Genomic DNA, 17,453 nt, shown 5'->3' on the forward strand with positions numbered 1-17,453 from the left:
AACTGCACAAACAGCGCAGGCCGTGCTGTGTGTTGGTAGGGGTGGCAGACCAGGAGGGAGACCCGTGTTGATGTTGGCTTTTACTGAGGCCCTTAACCCAGCCCTCCCTACTCAGACGTGTTTTTAGAGTGGACCACTTTGATTAATATGTGAACAGCGGACATCAAACGAGCCCATGCCCTTCACCCAGCATGTGAGTGCAACAGGAAGGGGACATTTCGTCACATTCTCCATGTCCTGTTAGTTCTGCGTTTGGTCAACAGCAGCTCAGAAGCCATCATTTCTACCGAAATGTGTGCTTTATGTCAAGATATGAGATTCTTCACAGGGTATTTGTGACCCAGACTAAAAGACTGTTTACATGCTATTTGCAGTGAGATTATTAATGTCCCAGAGGTCAAATGTGCATCTGTCATTCAACTGATTTATTCACACACTGCTTACAAATATGCTCTTTTATACTAACTGTTGCTAGCCTAGTTAAGCCTTAGAGAACATTGTGCAATTAATGTTAATTTGTAGCCATGATTTATGAATATTGACTGTTTTGGCTTGGAATTTGACAGTTTTCTCTTTCAATTTAGTCCTAGCTCAAGTTCCACTAGCTAAGTCTAACACTATTGCATGATGCTACCAAGTGGGGCGGGTGAAAGCTAGCATGTGCTGTCTCTAAGTCACCTGAAGTCCCGCCACATCTTTTCAAACTCCGGCTAACACAAGTTCACTACAGTGCAGTTCAGCACACTTGTAGAAGAACTCTAACTGCCAAGTCTGTTACGCTAACAGATTGCATTGGCTAACATCACACTGAGCAATGGGGGAATGGGACCATATTACCCCCAGACAAAGCAAGTCTAATCATGCTCCCTGTCTGTGGCACAGAGAAGGACTGCAATCATGATCTCTTGATGATTGTGCCCCTTAGCTTTTGCTAGTTAGCTAAAATAATTTTGTAGCTTACTTTGTTAGCTTCAGCTTGGCTCATAGATAGCAATTTCCTCTTTGCACTTACCCAACATACTGAAATACGGCAAAAAAAGAAAGCCCGACAATGTGATGCCTAGAGCTTTATAAATAAAGTCAAGCTACTTGGTGATAGCGACTTGACAAAGTTCTTATAGGAAAGTTTGTCCTCTCAACAGCCACCTTGGACAGTTATTTCCAGTCTTAAGTCTAGACCCCCATCTGGGGAGACCCTCGAAAGGGATCCCAAACTAAAGGGGGTGTTACCATTTTAAACATATTTGACATCAGAGTAAAATCTGTAGTAAAATGCTTTGTACACTATGACTCAAATAATGCACAAAACGCATTAGTAGGTGGAGCTTGGATAGGTCAATGAAGTTCATATGCCATGTTAATATAAGTCATATTAGACACCTTAGTAGATGATAAACTGCCACATGCAACAAAACACTCATACATTAAATAGGTGCTAAAACATGTCTAAACAAAACTGTGGACTAACCACACAGGCATAGTCACACAGGCGCACACACAAACACAGGTACACACAGTAATACTTGCAACCACTACAAACAGTCCTTCAGTGACATGCTATGGGTTTACATTGTTCACGGTGGAGCTCCAGCGTGTGACCCGTGACATGTAAAGTGTGTTTATTGAAATAAGTGCAGCCCGGGGCATGAATTCCTCTGGCAGCTTTATAGAGTGAGTTGGAGGGGGTGCTGAAGGGACAGATGAGGGTTTGTCTGCACTGGCCGGAGAGAGAGAAAGAGTGGCAGGAGGATAAAGACCCTGTGTCGGAGGCTGTGTCTGAGGGGGAAATCAGAGGACAAGGCATGAGTTGTTTGGCCCCCTATGAGACCCATTGAACCAGAGTTGCATTTGAAGGTGTGAAAAGCTTCACCTAGCAGAGCAGGCCTGAGTTACGACCCCAATCTCGCTCTGAGGCCGTGTTTGGACTGAGTTACGACTCCCACATGAAGGCATAAAGATGCAGGGGGAAGGGTTGTGTGTGTGTGTGTGTGTGTGTGTGTGTGTGTGTGTGTGTGTGTGTGTGTGTGTGTGTGTGTGTGTGTGAAAAATACACTACCATTTAAAAGTTTGGAATCAAAAGTTCAAAAGTTTCCAATAATATAAAACCAATTTTGTTGCAGATAGAAGTAGAAAGTATTTTGATATGCTGTGGTACAGTAAAGCCCACCTGATACTGTATGAACATCTTGGCTGATATCCATTTTAAGGGGCTAAAACATCAACTAATATACTAAATACTATTATACCAATACTTTTAGTTACAGAGCTTTTGTAACCACTAAGATTGTCAGTGCTCAACTGTCACACGTCTTATCTTCTATAAGCTGCAGCTGCTCAGAATTCTGTGTTTTTGATTGTTTGCGTCTTTTTATAACATTTTATTGTCATGTTAAATGTTAGTTTGTACACATTTTATATGATGGTGTTTTGTGTTCAGACTAATTAGGTCAGATATTACTGGCCACCTGACATATCTGTTGGGCTCTAGTCTGCAGGGCAGAAGCAATTTAGCTAATACTGAGATCATTGAGATCTCCATCGCTAAAAAACGATCCACTACATCGCCAAACTTTGGCTTGGCAATGTAGTGCAGACTTTACACATGGACAAAGAAGATTTATGTTAAAGAATAAGCCAGTTTACACACATCATAGTAATATCACTTCACGTTTAAGGATTTCTGAAACGTCTTAATTGACGGCTGGGGCAGGAGGGGTGGAGTCGGATGCATGTTCTGTGAAAATGTTATTGGAGTATTTATGGATTGGTTCAAGGCTTTTGTACAATTTGTCACCAAGAAAATATTCCAAAAAGGTGACAAAAAAACAAACAAACCAAAAAATCCTAAATGGCAACTTTGCAACAAACGTCCAGAACCTTCATTTTTTACATTAACTTAATATAGTAATTTTTGAGCACTTATTATTTTCCATTTAACATGACAATTTCACACACTGTAAAGGCTTCTGCAGTACTTGAAGAATAAAATCAATAAAACCAAATATATGATTTATTGTCCAATAACTTCTTGTTGTAATTTTCAAAATATCTTAAATACTGAATACAATATCTAAAATACCTCTCTGTGTCTAGTTTAGAATATTTTAATCTGCACTGCTTAGTAACCTTTGAACAGCACTATGTGTGTGAATTTTTCTTCCAATCGTATGAGTCCTTCTTCACATCCTTTAAACTCCCCATGGAGGAAAACTCTCACATGCACCCAGTCACACCCATTTCAAAGCCTCCGATAGGAGTCACAATCTCAGAACATGAAACTGCCACTAATGTTGTTTTTATGGCCCAAAAATGACAACAGCACCCTTTCACCTGGATCAGAACCACCTCAGACTACACTTTAATCAGAACTGTGCCTGAAGAATAATTATGGCAGCCATAAAAACTGCTATGGGGTATTTTTATGATGTTCACACCAGCACTGAGTGTTCAACGTGAGAGAATGAGGCTACAGAAGAGGAGAACGCAGGGAGGAATGAGGGGAAATCTGGAATAAAACCATACTGTGGCTCAACGGCCGACGACACATGGGCTGTTTTGATAATCAGTGCTGATTGGTGGAGGCCATGACTGCACCGATCTCATCGCCCGGGTAACCGAGGAAGACCCTCTATCTGCCTTCCTGTCTCTCTCAGCCCAAAGAAAGCTTGTGGGTGTTTGTTTATTTTTCTCTAGAAGAAAAATGTAACTATGTAAAAAGGTTTATACGGCAATGCAGGTCAAGTATGAAAAGTCTGGAATCTAAGTGGAGCGCTTGGAAAAGTAGTGCTGCATGAACATGAAAAAAAAAATACAATAACTGCATTAAATCTTAATAGCCTTTATAAATCACGCAGAAAATAAACCTAATATTAAATGTGCTGAATAAATGGTAGTGTTTCATTATTAAGTTTGCAGTGAATTATAGACAGTCTTATCCAGCGCATATTTAATCTTATCCACGAGACATTTCATTATGCTGAAGATAAAAAAAAAAAAAATTTGCAATGGTATTACTGAGTTCTCTCTCTCTCTCGCTCCCTCTCTCTATCTCTCTCACCACGTGTACATATATATAGGACGTGTTTACCTACATATAATAATTTCCCATATGCATCATATCAGTGGCAAACTAATATACTAATTATGCAACATTAACATTAAAGCTAGGCCTTCACTTTAGCCTTTAAATATCCAAAGTCCAGAAAAAAAAAACAGAAAAAACCCACCTCTATAATGATGCTAATTTGTGCTGTGTTTCTAATATATAATAAGATTTTTGAGGTTAACTCTAAACCTAATCACAATTTTAACCTTAGGAGCCAAAAAGAAATGTCTCTGCTCTTTGTTTTAAAAATGAAACAGAGCTTTTGTAAAAAATTACATAAATAAATACAATTTTAAAAACAATTTTCTTTTCTTTAGACCATTTTTGTCCTACAAATGTATAAAAACTAACACAGACACACACACACACACAAAGGCACTCAGCCCTCTGAGGTTATCTCAGTCATCTGTAGCTACAAGTATCTCTCCAAATGAGATAATATGTTTGTCAGACAACATCATTGTTATGTCTGCTTCCTCCAGACTGGCCTTTCTTCCCTCACCACTCTACTCTTAGGTGTCTCGATTGAGGGAGGAAAAAAAATGCATCAGAAAAAAAGCCTACAGGGTGTTTGCGTAAGTACTTCTCTCCAGCTCACCCAATCATACTCATCAGCTATCTCCACTTCTCTCCTTCCTCTCCATACTGAGGCCAAACTGCGTTCACTCTCGCTGCTTTGCTTTTCGGCTTTTTTCCCAGGTCTGGAATTAGACTGTGTAATTGGAAACATGTTATCTCCCAGCGTGGGACTGGGGCTTGTCTTTAATTAGGCCATCCTCCCTCCATGTGTCTCTGGCTGGGTGTCACTGGGGCAACTGGGGGTGGAGGAGGTGGAGAAGAAGGAGGTGAAGGAGGAGGATATGGGGGAGGGAGAGAAATGGAGCTTGTTGCTCCAGTTCATTTCCTCTCTTCAAAGAGGAGGCTAAGGCCGGGCTAACACATCCCTCTGCTGCTCTTCTATCGTATCATATGCTCACTACATTGCTGCTAGCCACTAAACCTTACTTCCTGTCATCCCCCAGTGACACAGCGTAATGTGGCTGCCTGTTCAAAGGCTGCGTGGCCCTCTCGGGATGCGCCAAAGACTGCGAGGTCAACACATGAGCCCCTGCGGTGGCTCAGTCAGCAGCGACACTGAGCATAAAGGACCCAACAAACCCATACTAGTTGTAAATCCAGTGGTGCAGTCTAGAATAAAGTAATGGGTGAACTGTGACTAGCTGATCCCTTCCAATCTCACCTGATGTGTAATCATGTGTGCAAGCATAAGCTTCCTGAATGTATCCCACATGTACATATTGGGCCAAATTACAGATTTTGTTGATATTTTAAGTGATAAGTAGTAAATATATCTCCAGCACACTATAATAAAGTAGTAATTGTGTTGTATGCAAAACTTCAGGTAAGCCTTTTAAGCCTCAAAACTTAATTAACTTTTATGGGCTGGTTAGGCGGGTCATACATAATAATTGTAGTAATAAATTCCCTGACTCTTTAAACCTTCTTCACACACACTCAACAGTCATGGACTCCACTAAACAGCTGGCTGACGATCTGAAAATGAAGTTCATTGATGCCTACAAAGCAGGGGAAGGCTATGAAAGATATCAAACCACTTAAGAAATGGCAGTTAAGAGGAACTGTGTGCAATAATTATCTGCATGGGAAAGTCATCAGAAGGAAAACCATACCTGTGACCTCAAAAGTCAATGCCTGAAGCATGCAAGGTCTGAGGCATTCTGGAAACAAATGCTGTGGACTAATGAAGCGAATATGGAGCTATTTGGCCATAATCCCAAAAAGTATGTTTGGAGATAAAAAGGAGCAGCATTTGATGAAAGGAACTCCTTGCCAACTGTTAAGCATAAGAGTGGCTCTGTTATGCATTGCACAAGTAGATGTTTCCTAGAAACAGAAAACATCGCACAAGTATATGAAAGAATGGATTCCACTAACTATCAGCGAATTCTGGAAGCAAATATGACACAGTCAAAAACTGAATTTGGCTCTCATATTCCTCTGACATTAATAAAATTCTGTGGGTAGATCTTCAAAATGCCCATATTATATTCTGATATAATAACCAAAAGTCTAATTTTGTTCCTGTAGCATGGCATGTGCTACCCTGGGCTCAAGGAGGACACTGGAGGCAGGATTCAACGTTGTAGAAGCCATTACTTTGATTCACAGAAGACAAAAACAAACAAAACCAACGCCACGTTAAGCTGGCCACTTTTCAGTGGCTGATGCTAACTAGCCTTTTCAGTCTCTTTACCGAGCTTTTCAGCTCTTACAGTCTCTTGCTGCTGCTTGTCCCTCTCTCGCTCTGTTTCCTCTCAGCTCTTTTTAAAGGCGCTCACGCTACCAGCCAGATCAGCATCAGCTGGCTCACATTAAGGGCAGCGTGAGCACTGGAGCTGAGAGGGAACAAGAGCTTGCCACTCCGCCCCCTCATTATCGCCCCCAGCTGGCAACTCGGGACTTGCTCATTGCTCTGGTGCCTCTCGTGGTTGGCACCAGCATCCTCGTCCTCCTCCTCCTGCCATCACTCTCATGTCTCGCGTCCGTCTAAGGAGCTTGGGCTTTGCGCTCCACCCCTCCACACTCGCGGCTCTCTCCCTGGCATCCTTGCCAAGGTTCGTCAGCGCTGCATCTTTGCAGGCGCATGCCACAGTTACTTTTCCCCACAGTTACGAAATTTTTCAGTGACCATCATGGATACCTGAATATCAAAATTAGTCAGAATGCACTGGCTGTAAATCTGTGGTCCAGCTGATTACAAACCATATTCATAAGATACATTATATTTCCAAATAGATGGGTGAGTATTCACTCACCCATCCAAATAATTGAATTCAGCTGTTCCATTCACTTCCATGGCCAAAGGTGTATAAAACCAAGCACCTAGGCATGCAGACTGCTTCTACAAACATTTGTAAAGAATGGGTCACTCTTAGGACCTCAGTGAATTCCAGCATGGTACCATGATAGGATACCATCTGTGGAACGTCCACAGTTCAGTTGTGAAATTTCCTCCCTACTAAATATTCCACAGTGAACTGTCAGTCGTATTATAACAAAGTGGAAGCGATTGGACATGACAGTAACTCAGCCACGAAAGCGCCACCATTGGACTCTAGAGCAGTGGAGACATGTTCTCTGGAGTTACGAATCACGCTTCTCCATCTGGCAATCCGACGGATTAGTCTGGGTTTGGCGGTTGCCAGGAGAACGATACTAGCCTGACTGTATTGTGCTAAGTGTAAAGTATGGTGGAGGGGGGATTATGGTGTGGAGTTGGTTTTTAGGATTTGGGCTCGGCCCCTTAGTTCCAGTGAAAGGAACTCTTAATACTTCAGCTTACCAAGAGATTTTAGACAATTTCATGCTCCTAACCTTGTGGGAACAGTTTGGGGACGGCACCTTCCTGTTCCAACATGACTGCGCACCAGTGCACAAAGCAAAGTCCATAAAGACATGGATGAGCGAGTTTGGTGTGGAAGAACTTGACTGGCCTGCACAGAGTCCTGACCTCAACCCGATAGAACATGTTTGGGATAAATTAGAGCAGAGACTGTGAGCCAGGCCATCTCATGCAACATCAATGTCTGACCTCACAAATGTGCTTCTGGAAGAATGGTCAAAAATTCCCTAAACACACAAAGAGCTGACATCAAACATTAAAACTTGTGGATTAAGAATGGGATGTCACAGAAGTTCATATGCGTGTGAAGGCAGACGAGCGATACTTTTGGAAATATAGTGTATCTGTCATTTGCTATGAACGGAGTTTAGCATGAGGATGTGAAGTCATGGAGTTGCAATGTTATGTCAGGGACTGTAAAAAAGAGTGACTGGTGGACTGAATCTGTGAACAGCTTGGGTTTATTTTTCCAGCACATGCAGCTGTCCATGCAGCTTCAGCCCTGCATGTCTTCCATGTGCTGCAGCAGCAGGTGTGGGGAAGTTTAGTGTGTGTGCATGTGGGTAAACTCTCACCATGCACGGTCAGCGTTGCTGAAGCCTCAGCTTTCCCCACCATGTTCTCAGCCAGGCAGCTGTAGGAGCCCACATCGGCGGGGGTCACGCGCCGCAAACTCAACGTGTGGTCCTCCAGTATTTCATACCTACAGAAAGAGAGACAGAAAGAGATGGAGAGAGAGGAAAGACATAGAGTTTCACTACAAAGCTCAATAATACATCTGGTCCTCAAAAGTTGATTTTCATTGTTGCTTTAAGATTCTAATTCAATTACACTGTAAGTAAGAAAAATGCATGTATATTTAGCTGCATTTTCAACATGCACAGTGTAAATGTAAGTATGTGAATGAACAAATAGCATTAAAGGGCCTTTGTTTAGCATATAGATATCAAATACAGTCACATGCAAAACCTACCCATCAAATCACATCCCCAGGTCAAATGATACATTTTCTTAATTTTCTTAGTTAATTAGTTGACACATCTAATACAGGGAATAAACTTAAATATTGTATTTTTCTTCAGATTTAAGTACTCAATTTGTATTTATTTGAAGTTTAGCATTTTGTTAATTTTTATTTGTCCACATCATTTCAGCTCACCAGCTGTCCTTTACGTTGTGTAAAAATTTCATGATGAAATAATGATGAACTTTGAATGGGAAGTTTTTGGCTTGTTTTGGAGATATTTATTTTTCCTTGGACACCAACTACTTATCTATATGTCTATCTATATATATATATATATATATATATATATATATATATATATATATATGTGCACATTTATACATGCACATTTTCCCCCAATATATTTATTATTTCCCCAATATGTACAATTCAGTAAATAAACAGTAACTGTGTATTAAAGTTTTATTTAATAATATTGTTCTCAGTAGAGAATATGTTAACTTATTGTCACATAAACAATCAATCAACTCTAATTTGACCAAGGGCACTATAAACTGTTAACACTTATAATACAATGACTACAATGAATTACTCAGTAACGTTCATCAATCTAATTTGTAAGGACTGTGAGGAACTTCCATTTTAAAGGTGAAATGTTTAAAAATTCTGACAAGCTCTTCAAACATCAGCTACATCACTTTCCTATCATATCACTGAGCTTGTTAGAAGGTCTTACTATGCATTCCCCTCTCTTTAACACAGCTGTTCTGAATCCCCCTCCTACCTCACTGCACTGCACGTTTTTGTGCTTTCCCTGCTGATTCCACTCACAAAGGACTCAGAATAATTAGCCGTTGAGTTGAATCAGGTGTGCCCGAGCATGGAAAATGCTAAACTGTGCAGAGCAGCGGGGCCCCTGGGCTGCAACTGAGAACACTGTACTCTTTCACACTGTGAGCTCTTATCATGCGTGTATGAGGGAACGTGAAAGCAGAGCAGATCTGGGAGATCCAGGCTGCCTGAGGGAGCAGAGCCGTACCTCCCCTTGGGCAGCTCCCCGTCCTCCTTCCTCCAACGGATGGTGGGAAAGGGGTCTCCTCGCGCCTCACAACGAAACTCCACACTCTCGTCGGCCAGGACCACCACACTGCTTGGCCTTCGCGTGAAGCTCGGTCGCTCTGTAAAGACAGGTGAAAATAGACAGAATAAATACATGTTTCATTGTTCAGAAATGATTTTAGTCATCATTATAATCATACAATTTGCAATTTGCAAGGTTTTATTTCAAGAATGGTTATAATTACTTGATCATGATCATAATGGACTACTGCCCAGAAATATGATAAACTGCCACTGTTGTCATCCAAAGCATTATCTCAGTCCAGAGTGATTATTTAAAGTTATATCACTGGTTTGCTGGTTATTAAAATGTAATTATGTAATTATATGCATAGTAATAAACCGCATTAATATTTACTTTCAATTTTCACAGGTTGCAGCCTGCACTTTCCCCTTTTTTTGTTTGCTTTGATGTCAAACAGCAACAAAAACAAGGATTTACCAAAAAACAAGACGGTGTACACAACAGTGAGTTACTAACAAGATTAAAAAATAGAATCTGCACTTTCCACAGAGTTTCTTTGCCTTTGCTTGTTTCAGTGAGCTACAAGTGAGAAATATTTCAAAAACACAACATGTTTTTGTTATCACTGGCAGTAACTGCTACTTTTAAGTCTTCATCACTGTGTTTGATTCTTGGATTTATGTTAAATTTAGAGCACATGTTCTTCAGAGGAGTTCAGTGGTAAGCCCTTTCCAGCACTTATTTTCAATACAGCCATTTTGCAGAAAAGGAAAAGAAACATAAGAAAAAATGTACCTCAGGAAAAAAAGAAAAATCTACACAGTAATAGTTTTAGGGCTTGTTAAAGTCTGACCACGTTTCCCCAGGCGCTCCCCCCCCCAGGGCCCTGGCGGGAATCTGTTGCTTCAATCAACAGTATTATTCTATTAGCACTAAATGTTTTTACTCGCTCTCAGAAATGTGCGCGTATTGGCTCCGGGCCCAGCTGATCATGTGATAAGACGTCTGGGCAGGCAGGAAGGGCTTGTAGTGAGGGGGTTCAGAGAGGAGGGAAGCAAGGGGGACAGTAAGGGTCAGCAGACTGGGCCAGACGAAGACAGACAGAGGGCACAGCTGGTTTTGACCTGGGCTGCCAAATAGGCCTAAGCACAGGGGTCAGAAGGTGAGTAAAGAGCGAGGGAATTTGGGAACAGCTGAACAAGCAGGTCCATTATTACGTAACCCTTTTAATTTGGCAAATGGATGAGAAGAAACATAAATAATCTCCAACTGGGAAGAGGGTGGGACCCTCAATCCCACACTAAGCCACAGAGCTGGACGACATACTAGACTCAGAAAAGATGATTCTCCAAAGGTTCTTTAGTAAAAGAAAAAAGTTCTATAAAGAACCACAAACACTCAAAGAACCCTGTGCATTATGAAAGGGTTCTTCAGGTTGATTAGGAAGGGTTCTATATCGCACCCAAAATGGTTCTTCTATTGTTACAAACTTGAACCCTTTTCTAAAAGGTTCTATACAGAACAATCTGCAACAGATTCTGAAGAACCCTTTCATAATGCAAAGAACCCCTTCAATCATACAAAGGGTTCTTTGAGTATTCATGGTTCTTAATAGAACCATTTTCTTTATGAAAGAACTGTTGAAGAACCATCTATTTTAAGAGTACAGGACTACTATTATAGTGCTACATATTGAGACAATCCTTGCAATACATTAAAAATGTTTTGATCTTTGGTGTATTAAAAATATGACATGGTCAACAATTAGCCTGTATTATATTTAAAGGGCTACACAATTGCAAGTATTAATTATCTCAATTATCTCAATGACCGTAAAGATTTGTCACTTAACCATCATTAACCATCATTATTTTAAAGAAATAAATCCTAAACAATTTTTCAAATTGAGTGAAAAGCTAAAAAACAAATTCTGTACCTGATCAGGGTCATATGAATGTTTCAGACAGCATGATGATTGACAGTGGTGATACAAACAATACACTCCATGGCGGCAGTTTTTCAGCTTTTATTTTCTGGCAGAAGTTAAGACTTTGAAACTGTGTAAGATATTGGAGGTCTTTCATAAAGTAGGCACTGAAGCCACTTTTTATCCATTAAAGTTGTGCATTATAGTAATTTTAAAACAGTTAAGGGCAACATGTGAAATGCAGGGGGTCATGGAGGGTCCAGGTCCCTGAAAATACTGATTTTAATACTGAAAAACTTATTTTAACATTATACTGTCTGTCAGAGAAAAAAACAGATGCTCAAACATAAATTCAGGGAAAGGTAGTGGATTAGCCTGTTTCACCCACAATCTATGTTATTCTTGATTATTCTTGTTATTCTCAACTACAGATGGAGCACTGGTCTGCCTGAGGGTGATGCTGTAGCAAACAGGTTCACACAGTTCCTAATTCCTAGCCTAGCAACTGTAACTATACTCAGAATTCCTCTGAAAAACTTTACAATGTGCCACATTTAAAACCTGAAAATTTTCAAAGAGTTTAGTGGAAAGAGTTTCTCATAACTGAAGGAGCAGACCAAATGAGCAGATGTTTAAGATCTCAGTTAATGTAAGCCAGAATTAACCAAAAAACATTTATAAAAGAAGAATAAACATTTTGGTTCCATCAGCGCCGCTATGGCGAGTAAGAAGCAACCCAGCCAACACGAGATCTGCATGGAAATGACCAACATGTACATATCAACTGTACATTCATACAAGACCCTACAGCATAAAGCATATACAGATTATTAATATATGTTAACAGACTCTTTAACCAGAATTACTTACTTTTGATGTATTAATATATAAATACCTTGATTCATTATAACATGCACAGAAACAATGATCTGGACCTGCTATTGGTCAAGACACACAACACATGGTAAAACCATTGTGATTTTGGGGTTACAGTCCCAGTCAGTATCACAAATGGCAGTGACATGATGATTAAGAAGCAACACATTGTGCAGCTCTATAGAGCCAGAAGAGAGTTCAGAAACATTATAGACAGAAAGGGTGTGATGTTAAGTTACTGGAGTGTTTACCTAGCACAGTCAGCTCAGCTATCTCACTCTCACGCTCTCCCACCATGTTGGTTCCCACACAAACGTACTTCCCAGCATCACTCTTCCGCGCGTTAGTGATCATCAGCTTTCCACTGCGGATCTGTGAAAGATAAGATGGAGAGAAGCATTAATTAGAGAGCACTGTTTTAATTATTTGAGGGACGAGTGCCCATAGTGTAGGCGATGTAGACACATTTTTGGCAAACTCTACAAGGTGAAGTCTTAATTTTGATTCAATTTTACTTTGTAAATAAAGCTCTCTATTTGTATCTATTTGAAGAATCTCAGAGTTCAAGCAGGAAAATAGTCATCCAAAGTTTTAGAAGAGAAAATTATCCAGGCAGGATCTGGGGATGTTAACAGTTTACTTTTCTTTTGCTTTTGTTCATCAGGCACTCAAGCTTTCAGATAAACAGTATTTAAAGCACTGGGTTTGAGAGAGAGGAGAAAATGAAGCTCTAAGACTGAACTTTGGAGGTGTGGAAAAATATCTCTGTAGATTTCTTTGAAACACAAAGTCTCACAAAAATGCTGAAAAAAGTTATAGCTTGTATTTACTAGCAGAGTTGACTGGAAATTATACAGAGTGGTCACTGCCTTTTGCACAGTACTGGATAAAAGGGCCACTCCCATATGGATCAACCGATATAAATTAGGTCAGCTGCAGCCCTGTGGTCAGAAACTGACCAAAGATGAAACGCTGACCAATACTGACTGTGTATGTGCATGGCAACAGATGGGTTACATTCCGGTATAATGGACCTGTAAGATAGCTGTCATAAAGTGACTAATGAGTGGACGTGAATGTAAAGTAGGTGTTTCTAATGAAGTGGACAGGGAGTATGAAAAATACCCTCAGGCTGATGTCATATAATTACCAACAACTGTTCACCTAACAAGACTGCTCAAAGGCATTTATTGTAAAATATGAAGTTGGGTTAATTTGAGTTTAGAGCTTGATGCTAACAGCTGGTTCAGTAGTTAAGGTTACAAACATATAGTTAGCTATCTCTCCAAAGTAAAAGCACCAGGTCTTTACAAATTATCCCTTGACTGTAACTCAGTGATACAAATCCAAGCACAGACTTCTACACATGTACTGCTATAAATTTTGATGAGACAGATAAAGCTATTCTAACGCTGAAGGCCAGAAATTAAGGAGAATATAGTTACATGTATCAAGGAGTCCCCTGGGGTGCTATGCATTTGTTTTGCTGTCATTAACAGCAGTAAAAACACAAAGGCAGGTCGGACTGAAGAGCGTCCGAGTGTCTCTGAGAAGAAGTGGAAGGAACCTCATTCCGTGAGATCTTGCAGGAGGAAGAGGGAGAGAGATAGGTTTCTCCACTAACAGCTGGGCAGATTTACAGCAGCCTGGCTGACCGCCCCTCCGGCCACTGACTTCTCTGCTCCACAAACTGACACATTCCTCAAGGTCGTAAAAAGGCACTCGTGTGCTTTAGTGAAGGATTCAGAGAGGCCCGAGAAAAGGAGGAAGAGGAGGTGGAGTAGAAGAAGGAGTGAGTTTCAAAGCAGTCCTGTTCTTTAGGGGAACCCAAGCATTGCCCTGCCGGAACAGAAGGGCTTGAAGTGTCATCATGTTACAGCTCATTTGATGAGGGCAGGGGCCACAGTGGTGTCAAGCGGAGAAGGCCACAGTTAGGTGGGGCACCAAGGAACATTCCCCCTGAGCAGGGCTGCAAAGTCGATCATTATATGAAAAAATTATTTTCCAATTTGAATTTTATACATTTTATGCATCAAGCATACCAGCTAACCTTTACATTGTTAGAACTTGTCATGTTGAATGGATCAATAGAGATGATCACTGGAATGGCTTGGAATAGAATCTCTTCACATTTACTGAAATTCAAAGTTCTGAACGTTTTGCCTTCTCCTGTAAAGCTGCCATTTTGAAGATCCCTTTTTTCTGGAACAGTGACAATAGGATGATCTTGGTCATTCCGACAGTTTGCAATACATTGCAGGAAGAACAGGGGGTGACATTATGGGGTTTAAGTAGTGTCATAAACAAGGAGTATGAGGGATGTGACTTCAGAGTGGCCTAGGTCTCCAACCCCATGATTGGTCTGCAGAATGGAAATGGGTGATTTCAATTGTGCAACTGCAACCGTGTTGGTGGATTTGGATCGTCCAATCACACTTTAGTAGGAGTTCGTAAAACAACTTTTTAAAGCTGTATGTTGCCTTGCAGGACTTAAAAAATCAACTAGACTCAGCAGAGTATTGCGTGTGGGGAGCCAGTGCATAAAGAAATTCACTTGCGTCTCTCTCACCACCAGTTCTACCATTTCGGTGCAGGATGAAATAAAACAATCTCTCTCAAGTCTCTCAAGACATTGTCACAAAAATTTTACCATGGTTTAGAGGCATAACGTATGATGAAAAGCAGAGACAAAATACAATATCCATCCATCCATCCATCCATCCATTTTCTAAGCCGCTTCTCCGTCAGGGTCGCGGGGGGAGCTGGAGCCTATCCCAGCAGTCTTCGGGCGGAAGGCAGGATACACCCTGGACAGGTCGCCAGTCCATCGCAGGGCAGACACACAGACACAGACAGTCACTCACACACTCACACCTAGGGACAATTTAGCACACCCAATTGGCCTGACTGCATGTCTTTGGACTGTGGGAGGAAACCGGAGAACCCGGAGGAAACCCACACAGACACGGGGAGAACATGCAAACTCCACACAGAGAGGACCCCGGTCACCCGGCCGGGGAATCGAACCCAGGCCCTCCTTGCTGTGAGGCGACAGCGCTACCCACCACGCCACCGTGCTGCCCCCAAAATACAATATGTTTTTTTTTAATAAACAGTTGAATTTATCATAAATTACAATAGCAACACAAATTTTACTGTTAAACAAAGTAGATCATTAACAGCAAGCTACAGCTGCCAGCACCTGAATGCGCAAAGAGCATACCAAGGTCAACACAACAGCAGAAATGGATTTTTATGTGGTCATAGTTTATAGGTTTCTTTCAGAAAACTTTGTAGGAGAAGGCGAAACTATTGTTAGCTTTTCATGTATGTTCATGTACACGATTTTATTCTGAATTATTTTAGAGCATTTTACTTTCCCATTCATCTTTAAATGTTCACAAAATGTAATGTGCAACTGCTGTGCTCCAGTGACATAGGAAAAAATGGAGATACATGGTTTTATATGTGATATTAAGTATTTTGCAACAGTTGCAATGCAGTGGCTCAGTCATTTCAATTTTAGAACCTGGCCAATTAATTTTATTTAGTTACTCATAGCAGCGATAGAACCATGAATGATGATTGAAGCAAAGTGAGATGAACTGAAGAATAGCAAAATAGTAAAACCATTTAAATAAATGATAGACAATAGATTAACTGCCTATAAATCATATAATGGTCACTTGTGGCAAATCCACTGCATGTTCTATGATGTCAGTAAATGTCATCTAGCTAATATACGTACACCAGCAAAACGTACTGTGTCCGATATACAGGCTATAGAACGTACGCACATGGATGAACCTTTACATACATTCCTCAGAAAAACCAGTTCATCAATGGTGTATTCAGATTACAGACAGAACCCCCCGATTATCAGACGACATCGGGTGTGGTGTCCACATCAAAAGATGAGGGGCACATCTGGAAATACACAGACAAGGAACAAAGCACACAGCCTGTCTCTGAAGAACGATCTTCACATGCTGCCACGTTCTGGAAACATCAACCCGCAAGAACATTCCTTACTGCTGCAGACTCAGTGATACAGGACAGACTCCCTCACTTTTCATCCATCTCTTTCCTTCTGTCCTTCCTCTCCTCTGCTTTTCCATTCTCCTCTGCATCTGTCCACCCATCTGCTCTGTCCATCAGATACATTATAATGATTTCCTCCTTTCTTTCCTGTGCTTTATGTTGGGACCGTGGCCCATACTGAGGTGATTTTAACATGGTGCAGATTTGCATCCTTCAAAGTGCAAGATGTGTGAATGAGATGTAAACTTGGCTATGTAGGTTTAAAATGCACTGCTGATTAGCAGTCTCCTTTTCTAAGTGTGTAGGAAGTGACTATGGTATAAAAAGGACCCAATGTAGACCTTAAAGCAATAATTCACCCAATTGTCCCCTTGTTCTAAATATAATTAGTCAGCCATGACAATCTATGAAGTAGATCAGTGGTGGGTTATAGTGAGGGGACAAGCGAGTCATAAGGAAGCGGAATTAATAAATGTAGATTTTCCTTCTTTGAGAAAAAAGCTAAATGAAGCTGTTAATGCACAGCAAAGAATCTCTGATGCTCTCAAAACTCTTCCATGTTGTCAGTGTGGCCTCGCTGCATGCACCACGTGCCATCACATTGCTCAAACAGCATCGGTAAGGACATTTGGTAGCTGTGTTCAAAGCTTTGAGTATCTTATTTTTCCTCAAGGCAAGTCTTATTTTTGAGGATTATTTTTATTAATGACCAACTACAGTGCTCTCGGTTAATCCAAAATGTTAATAAACCTCAAACATGAATGTTTAAGAAAGTAAAAGTGAAGTTTTGGCTTTCTAAGGAGAATATCTATGTGCACAATTATTGGGCAACTATTATTGCACAGAATTATTACGCAGCTAAATGAAAAACGCACATTTTCCCATCTCACTTTATTTTCATCTGGTCAAGTGAGAATTATAAACAAACTACTCAAAACTTTTCAATAAACATTTCTGACATATAAAAAAAAAACAGTGACCAATATAGCCACCCTCCTTTTCAATAACAGTGATAAGCCTTCCATTCAT

General features: G+C 40.7%; 1 protein-coding gene across 3 annotated transcripts in view; it reads right to left on the reverse strand.

The window, feature by feature from the left end:
- LOC108427265 (roundabout homolog 1-like) overlaps positions 1–17,453 on the reverse strand; it is a 295,097-nt gene that overhangs the window by 36,314 nt on the left and 241,330 nt on the right. For all 3 annotated transcript variants that reach the window (XM_017697276.2, XM_017697275.2, XM_017697277.2), the window contains 3 exons: positions 12,635–12,755; positions 9,536–9,674; positions 8,105–8,232 (listed from right to left, as the gene is read on the reverse strand). In XM_017697276.2, the coding sequence (XP_017552765.1) occupies positions 8,105–8,232; positions 9,536–9,674; positions 12,635–12,755 (388 nt within the window). The remainder of the gene's footprint in view (positions 1–8,104; positions 8,233–9,535; positions 9,675–12,634; positions 12,756–17,453) is intronic.

The sequence above is a fragment of the Pygocentrus nattereri genome, chromosome 18 (genome assembly GCF_015220715.1).
Source record: "Pygocentrus nattereri isolate fPygNat1 chromosome 18, fPygNat1.pri, whole genome shotgun sequence".
NCBI classification, from domain to species: domain Eukaryota; kingdom Metazoa; phylum Chordata; class Actinopteri; order Characiformes; family Serrasalmidae; genus Pygocentrus; species Pygocentrus nattereri.